General features: G+C 36.3%; 1 protein-coding gene across 4 annotated transcripts in view; it reads right to left on the bottom strand.

Annotated features, from left to right (window-relative positions):
- LOC111872821 (sex determination protein fruitless) overlaps positions 1–9,416 on the bottom strand; it is a 160,875-nt gene that overhangs the window by 12,778 nt on the left and 138,681 nt on the right. For 2 of the 4 annotated variants that reach the window (XM_023867016.2, XM_023867024.2), the window contains exon 6: positions 6,386–7,290. The exons of the other annotated variants lie outside the window; for them this stretch is intronic. Coding sequence is in view for 1 of the 2 variants with exons in the window: in XM_023867024.2 (XP_023722792.1) it covers positions 7,289–7,290 (2 nt within the window). In the remaining variant the exon portion in view is untranslated. Of the gene's footprint in view, positions 1–6,385; positions 7,291–9,416 lie in introns of those variants that run through there. 4 annotated transcript variants of the gene reach the window in all.

Below are 9,416 nucleotides of genomic sequence, written 5' to 3'. Positions count from 1 at the left end.
CATTATATGCACAAATTAAGTGGTTCTATACTAAAAATAAACTTGTTTAAAATGTATAAACTAAGTGGTCAAACTTATAAAGACCCTGAAATATTAACAGTATGTCAAAAGTTTTAATATTATTAAAATGTTAGGCTTATATAGATATCGTATTCTGGATATTTTTTCATCCTTAGTTTAAATAAGGTCGTGTTGGGCTTGTTATTGTTCATGACTATATTTCAGTTTATTTGGCTAATCTTGATTTGATAATGTTGTGTATATAATGTAACTGTCTTCTCTTGTGTTGTTTATAATGTCTATATTTGGTGTTGGGTTGTAGTTGGGTATGTTGAGTGTGTTATTGGATATGCAGTCTTTATTCATCCTTACACTGTTAAGTCTGCTTTCGTTGCTTGTCAAATCCCAACTATGTCTAATGACACGTACCTTTTATTTTTCTTGGTGCTAAGAGAAGGCCTCTCCGATCATTACAATAGCAGTTGTCATTTACTTGATCTCTTGGTTCACAGAGGATTGTAAATTAACCCAGTTTTGTCATGGGACACAAGAAGTGTAAGTTTCTGGCATTTTGCAAAACCTTAACTTTCTGAGCTATAGGTATCAGCTTTTTGCAAAAGAAACTGGATATTGATAGTCTTCTTACCAATTTATACGATTTCAGAAATGATATTGCACTGCTGTAGTACTCATTTAATGACTTCAAAAGCAGGCTAAATACACTTCACTAATAATTCAATTCAATGTAATTAAATTGATTCACTGAAGTTCAAAAACATCCAATAGCTCTACAGATTAACACATCAACCCAGAGACTTGCCAAATCTCTCATGGTACAGAATTTTAAGAAAATATTAAATAAATTAATGCTTCATTAATTTTGATGTTACACCTGTTCTTGGGTTGTTAGTTAGTTAGTTAGTTAGTTAGTTAGTTATTGGAGAGGGTGGGTTTCCCCATGCACTTAGACCTGTATTGGTCCATTGTGCTTCCCTCTATGATTTCTACCAGTCTCTATATCCTACCGGTACTGGTGCTTACCATCAGTCCTGCCCAGCCAGCGAGACCGGCTCTACTAACTGAGAGGTATCTATAATGCTTCCCCCATCTACCGGAGGTATTAGAGACTGCTGTTTNTGTTGGGCGGGAAACGTCCTTAATTTGGCTCAGTGACCTCCTTTGGAGATATGAGGTTCTTTTACGTGCCATAAAGCTACAACACGGGACCCACGGCTTAAAGTCCCTCCCGGAGGACTTGTTCCCTGAATTTTTCCACCCTTAAAAATTCGACGACCTCCGCCGGGTATTTGAACCCGCGTACTACGAGTCATGAGGTGGGAATGTTACCTCTAGACTACGGAGGCCGCTTTCTTGGGTTGTTACTTTGCGTTGATGTGTAACAACCCAAGAACAGAATTAACATCCACATTACCCACCACGAAAGCCTAAAATCAGTAATTCACTACTTTTTATGTAATAACATGAAATCTATATATATACAAATATAGGCTCACCTCAATCTTTATGCCACAAAAAAAATTACGACTTGTTTAACGTTCAAAGTTATAAATCCTGGGGTTTGTATAGCAGCATGAATGTTCACTAATAAAGACAATGATAATTGTACACTGAACAAAAGTTTCACTTGAACATTGTGGTAACTAAACTTGATTTGACAAAATCACTCCCAACAGTTTATCTTGGAATGGTAACCTTCAAAACACTATCCTAAGAAAGACTAACATCACACTTCTGGTAGTAAACTTTCATAAACATCCTGTCAGCTTTTCCTGTTCAGGAAACCTATATCTGTTTGCACATACTTTGCAGGTTCAGAGTGTGTCCCTTCACTTCTGTGTTCCTGGAATTCTGCATGAGAAATGATTTGTTTTAAGCCTGCCTGCAGAAGTGCTCCAGTACTTGCATTTTTTTGCCCTGTATCACTGAACAGTCCTTCAGCAACTTTCTTGCAGAATAACTCCGGTAGGATTTTCTTGTTTTTCTTTGCATGTAATATGGGAAAATTCTGGCATATAAGATATAAAAACTATTTTCTGAACCAGATATTGTTAAAGCCATAAAAATCGAAAGATTATAATAGGCAGGCCATGGTATCCAAATGTTGCATGACAATCCTGTTAAAAAAACTCACCCTCCAAAGACCTGATGGGGGTAGAAGAGTTGGCAGACCAAGTCTGAGACGGATGGAATGGAAAAATGTCTTCAAAGCGGCCAGGGCTCAAAGTGGGCTGTAGAGCCATTAGTAGTATTAACGTGTGCAAATGCACTACTGACACGACACATGAAAGAAAACTTTCTTTGACCAGCTTATTGATTTCTTTAAGTTAGCAATATCCTGGCAACATCTTAAGTGAACTTGACAACAAATTTGTGTTTGCACTCATCCATAACAGCTACAGATTTTCTTTTCTAGTGATTTTCCCTGGGTTCCCATGGCCCACACTCTTAAGATGTAAGCACATCATGTGTCTATTTATATAAGATCTAAAATTTGGTCATGATGGTATATTGATATAATTATTGAGTTTCTGGACATTATAAATTGTCCTGTTTTTTATTTAAAACACAACATTTTGGAGACTGGATTCTGTCTCTGTCTGGACATAGGGACTAGCTCTCTAAATTGGGTCCACCTAAGTAGGCTTTTACCCCCAAGACAGAGACAGAATCCACTGTCCGAAACATTGTTTTAAATAAAAAAAACAGGATCATGGATAATGTCCAAAAATTCAATTATTGTATCTCATGTGTCTCTCCAAGTTATGCCCAAGAGGTGGCTTCTGTTGAATGATTTTTCCCAATAATTTCAATTTAGCCATGGGGGGGAGGGGTAATATAACTGTATCCAAAGTTTTGGTTTTACATGCCCATAGGTAGTCAAAGCACCCTTTCATGCACATATGGAAGAATATTCACCCTCAAAACATACATAATGCTTTAATGATGGTGATTTCTTCTTTAGGCATATATTCTTCTTTATATGTTGAGCTCAAGCCTTTTAGTACTGAGCAAATATTGTACAAGGCATCAAAATCTGGTTGTCCTCTGTCACTTTCATTTTTGTTTAGGTGCAACGCCATCAAATTTGCAAGAAATGTGACACAAGACAAAGTGACTGATTGGTCTGTAATTGGTATGCACTGTTGGACTTTTACACCTGTAATCTTGTACAGATGGCTTGTACAACACAGCCATGTGTGAGACAACTGCAAAGAATATTTTCAATTCCGTAATATGACAGGTTTCCAAAGAGCAAATACACATATTTAAATCTTCTTGCTTCCTCTTACTCAACTACTCAGTCATATGCATGTCAGTTTGTTGTACTGTGAATTATTCCCGATATTTCATAATTAAAACATATCTTGAATATCTCTATATCAGCACTGCCTTAGGTAATGATAAAGTTCTAATTTGCCAAAAAAATACAAGTTTCCTCTCCAATTCAGCACCAGAATTTGGTTATGTGGCTTTCGGCTCTGAATATTATTGTACCCAGTTCCAAGCAAATTCTACAAATTTTCTGTAAAGTTCCCTGATGAACACTTTCACTTTCTCCCTCTGAATCTGAGTAATTTATGATTTCTGTTACTGTACACCCTGTAATATATTTTGACGGTGAAGGATAACCTATCAATTATCCACCTTACTAGGGCCATATTAAGAATGAACTAAAATTACATGAATTTGTCTTGGGGCTCATATACATTTACTTTTAAACCAGGAAATAAATCAGTCTTTGATAGCAGCATCAAGCCCAATATACTGATTGTTTATGAACCAAAGTACCAATTTGTTTGTCATGAAATTACTGTAACATTATTTAAAGATGAGAAGACGAATTCTGCTCATACCCACTGAAACTAGAAGTCTTAAGTATCTATCAGTCAGTGAAAAGATCATGTTAATATTGCGGGTACACTCATGATTAAAAAAAAAATTGGGATATTCTGACCACTGCCATCAGCAGCTTTGAGAGACAAGCCCAACAGTAATATTACTATTACTGTCAAGTCAGGAAGTGTTAATTACCTCTACCTGAGTGTCAAATTCGTCTCCATCTTATGTCTTTGATGATGCAGCTCAATTATGTATTAGACTGGCCTCAAACTTATTTTGGTCTGACCATTAACAGGATTAGAAGAGATCTTTCATGTAGGATTTCTTGCACATACATAAGTGCATGACCTTAGTATTGGTGAAGAAGGATACACAAGGTGATAAAAACATTTTCAATATTCTGTAATTTTATTTAAAATTAAAATATATGTATATGTAAATAATATACATTTTGTTAATAACACAAAAGATTAGAAGAGCATATCAACATCATATCAACTACTGATATGCTGCTATCCTTATCAATTATTTTAAGAATCTACTTTTTAATTTTCTAATAATTTCAAAATTAGTTATAAATCTTCATAAAGGTTGAAACAAACACTATGCACACGAGCATATCCTAATAACAACAAATAAATTAATCATACAAAACAAACAATGAAACCCAACAAACAATGCTTGAATACATGTTAGTCTGCTATTTGCAACTATTGCACATGTGGATATACAATATATTAGCACCAGTCCCAAATTATCACAATATTCTGATGTACTGTTTGTTAGCTTTACATAACATTAATACATAAAATAATGCTTACATAGAATTTATAGACTCCATTATATAATAAACTCACACATCTGTATACACTCCATGATACTGACTTCACAACTTTCATTTAATAATTTTTATTCTTCTTTTTCCCATGTATTTTGTAGAAACAACAAATTTATTAGAGAGTCTTAAACAGAATTACATACATGCCCAAGGCTGCCGGACATCAAGTTACCTATCATGACCAACATACAATGAAATTTACATACTGTAAAACAGAGTTGACATTTCACTCAAAGATTCATACTTAACACCAGCAGCTTCCATCTTACCATTTAGGCTATATACGTAATTCAGACTTTCATCATTACTCTCAGTGAAGAACTTCACATTAAGTGTATATGTATTATGAATGGGTGCAAAACAAGTTCACATTCCCTTTTATGTGTTTCTTAAACCCTTCTATATGTGTAAAGAGAAGGAAATTATAATTCACTAGTTAAAGAAAAATGTACAGACTTAATAAATTACCTGTTAACAGAGACTAATACTTGAGTACAAGGTGCTGAAAAGATTTGAAACTATGGAAGAAATAACACACTAACAGACAAACCTGTATAATGAAGAACTTCCTAATCTGTATTCTTCACCAAATATTATTAGGGTTGCCAAACTGAAGAGGATTAAATGGGCAGGTTATGTGCCACACAGATAGATGAGATAAGAAGTGAAAACACTTTTTTTTTTCAGAAAATCTGAAGAAAGGAGACCACTTATGACACCTTGGAATAGAAGAAACGATAACATTAAAATGGTTCTTATAGAAGCACGGTGTGAAGACATGGACTGGAATCATCTGGTCCAGGACAAGGACCAATGAAAAGCTCCTGTGACACAGCAATCTAGCTCCGAGTTCTAAAAAAGGCAGGAAACTTCTTGACTAGCTGAGTAGCCATTAGTTTTTTCAAAAAGGAATCTCTTCCTTGGAGCCCCTGGAGTCAATATTTACCATATTTGTGGTACCACCTGACTGTCACAGGTGAAGTATTAATAAACACAGTAAAACTTGGTTACAGCAACATCGGTTTCTGCGACACCTTGTCTATTGCGTCAAATATTCAATGGTACGAACTAATTCCTCATAAAGCAACTGTTTTTATACCTTGCTTAGTACGACATGCACAAATGCATCAACCTCGTATGTAACGTCATTTTCATTCCTGAATTTCTCTGATATCGTGGGAAAGTTCGATGTGTCTGCCCACCCTCACTTTCTCTACTTGCTGACGTGACTGTCCTGGAAGAATACAACCGCGGGCTGCAAGAGGAGCGTGGGTTTTATGCGAAAACAAGGGTGTGGGGTGGGACTGCGTGAATAGTGCAAGAGGACGCGGCAGGTTGTTAACTGCATTCCTTTCCTAGAATCTCGTCTAACAGGACCTCACATTGTCTACTTACCCTATAGTGTTCCTGCCTAAACCCAGAGAAGTGCAGTAGTGAAAACATGGCAATGACAAAGAAAGTTTTAAGCACTGAAGAGAAAGTTAAAGTGATTCATAAAATATTGTGTGTATTGTCAGTGAAAAGCGCTGTATTATGTCTTTGATATTACACATTTGTGCAATTCCACGTTAATGTTACATTAATCTGTACTTAACTACGTATTTCACTAAAAAATTGAATATTTTAACTCGGTTTTTAGTAAATTTTTACGTGACTAACATAAGGCTACTGTGGAAGTCGGTTACAACAACATTCGTTTATAACGACACTATTTTTAGGTCCCTTTGATTACGTTATAACCAAGTTCTACTGTATATGGTTGTCAATATAAAGATATCACCTTAAATTTTATGAACAAGCTGAAAGTTTTACACTCATGTCTCAAAATGCATGCAAGTTTCCAGACAGGAATATGCCCATTAAATATCCATAGATCTGTTGTGAAATCAATGTCCATTATGCCCATTAAATATCCATAGATCTGTTGTGAAATTAATGTCCATTTGGTTGCCTTAGGCAGACAGTGAAGTCAAATGTCTCTGTTCTGTTATGATGGACACATGATTTTAAGCCTAAGTCAGTCTCCTTTCAGACTATCAGAATTCATATAAGATTCAGAATACAGTACGTAAGGAAAACAAATCACATCATTTTTGACCCAGAAGAAATCTACCAGAATTATTTTCAGTTCTTAACAATTAGATATATTCTAGAAGCATTTTAACTAAATTACCAAATAAAACTCAAATTTTGTTGTACCCACTACCAGTTTTACTTCTATAATAAGGATACATTCTGTCTCTGGTGCAAGATATTCTATTCATACAAACTAATTTAGAAGATTTGACAATAATTTCAGACCAGCCCATGTGGCATGTGGTCAAGGGCTTGTGCAGGATTTCTTGTAAAATCCCAAAGTGGAATGCGAGCATGTTTCCACTTCATGTGTTGCTTGAGGTGATCTGGCCGAGAGAATGCCCGCAAACAAATTGGGCACTTGTATCGACCAGGATTATGATAGAGGTAGTGATTCTTCATGTTAACCACAACTTTACCGCAAATTTTACATTGCCTTGATGCTCCTGAAGAGAGTTTCACAAACAATGTCTTATAATCGGTAAATTCATTCAATACCACTGACACTGCTGTTCCTGCAAGAGAACAAATAAATCAGCAATCACTACCTCTATGTGCTGTTACAGACATTTCATACATGGTATTAAGAGTAACAAATCCATATTAGATTACAGCACAGATTGCTGATATGCATGAAGTTTACACAGAGGTTAACATGTTTACCAAACAGAAACCAACACCTGTATTTTGCCTATCTCACACTGCTTTAAAGCAGTGATATTGTGTTTCCAGTAGGCTGGAGCATGAACTTATAAACATATTTTACTTCATCATAGTTTCTTACTCACTCCTAGAGGAGTTAACAAAATTCAGTAAGGCTGCCATTGTGTTCCTGCAAGACAACAGGAAACTTGTTTAACATTTTTAGTGAAGTTCTTCCATTCTTTATTCACATACCTGTCCCCATTCCCATCTGCTCAAAGCAGAATTGTTAATTAAATTGGGAAAAAAAAGAAAGATTGCTTCTGCACCTCAGTGAGGTTTCTGAAAGATATCTGTGAAAGACACCATCACATTCTCCACCTATCCATGTCACTGGAGGCCTCTAATCTAATAAGTAGGCTTCATTCATACAGCAGTAGTAAGTAGGCCACTGGTGTTTTCACACCCAAGGTATATGTCTGACTAAATAAAGGAAGTACAGGATCAGATATCATTACTACATACATGCTTACGGAATATTATGACTGACCAACAAATTAAAAAATTGTTACTGGACCACAAACTGACAGACATAAATAGACAAAGCATGACATCTGTAAGATTTTTCACCTCTGAGGGACCAAGAACATAATTTCTTGAACGCATTCGCAAAGATGGTTAAGTCAACAAGGAACCGTGATAAAGTTAAGGTTAGCACCTTATGTGTGTGTGAGGGGATAGAAAATATCCAGTACATGTCACTGGTTAAATTCTTCATGTGGTACATATGAAGATATGTGTATGCAAAAAGCCGGCCAAGTCCCGCAGAATGAAGTTCTGCACATGCAAAGAAAAATATATTATAAAATGCTGATTTACCAAATTTTAAACCATGTCTAGTGTAATTTTTGCGCAAAAGTACAGAAGTTGGTACTTGTATTGTAACTTAATATTGTAGTGTATTCGCTCTATGCATGAACTGTTGAGATGCAGAGACCTCAGGGCATGCGCGCAATGTGAGAGTTGCAGATTTAACAGTGCGCTGCTAGACGACAGCTCTGTGAACACTTGGATTGTACAACAGTGAGTAGGGGTCACGTGACCTATGCATTTCCATAAGTGACGTCACACACCTCCCCCTCACTGAACCCATTGCTACACAGTGGTAAACACCCCTTCCACATTAGGCTGTGACTTCATGCAACAGTGAAGCAAGCTGCGTTTTCTGCCTGCACGATTGAGGGTTTATAAGAGAAAATGGAATACCTAGGGAGTCAGTATTGAGGAGTATTTAGTCAATATTCGGCAGTATTTGGAGTACTCGGGAGTGTCTGAGTGTGTTTAAGTAACAGCAACAGGAAGTTCATAGAAGACCTGAGAAGATTTAAAGAGTAACCGTAGAATCTTAATTATGTGCAATATTTGGAGTGATCTGAAGCGCTAACTTCTGTGTTGAGATAAGTTACCCGGAGAGGACAAGTGTGTGCATGTAACAGTGGATTATGAGGTGTGTGTAAATCAGTGAGAGCATTATATTAGAGCGTAATTAAGAGTGTGTAACCAAGCTGTTAATAAATCCAATCATCTGAACTAGAACACATCATTTCATTAAGCGTAACCCCTTACATATGACAATATTACAAAATTGATCAGCAAGCTGACTTATCCACTTTTTCTACTGTGATTTACATAAGTGACGGCAAAGAAGAAACGCAAGAGAACACCACCAGAATATGTTCAAATAAGTCACACTATATCTGGGAGCCAAGATTAAGGAAGAAGCAACTGTAGCACAGTCAGAGATCATATGATTCCTAGACATACAGCAGGAAACCAGTGAAAATCCAAGTTGACACCAAAAAGTGTGGAAGTAAAGGAGGAACAAGGCAAGCAAGGAGAAGAATAAAAATGAAGATACGATGGGGTACCCAAAAGAAACTGAACTAATTTTTTTGTGGGCAGAGCTTTTGTAGCACCGTGTTTTGCCGCTATGAGCGCA

This window comes from Cryptotermes secundus, unplaced genomic scaffold, assembly GCF_002891405.2.
Source record: "Cryptotermes secundus unplaced genomic scaffold, Csec_1.0 scaffold79, whole genome shotgun sequence".
In the NCBI taxonomy this organism is placed as follows: domain Eukaryota; kingdom Metazoa; phylum Arthropoda; class Insecta; order Blattodea; family Kalotermitidae; genus Cryptotermes; species Cryptotermes secundus.
This window is presented reverse-complemented; position numbering and strand designations above follow the sequence as displayed.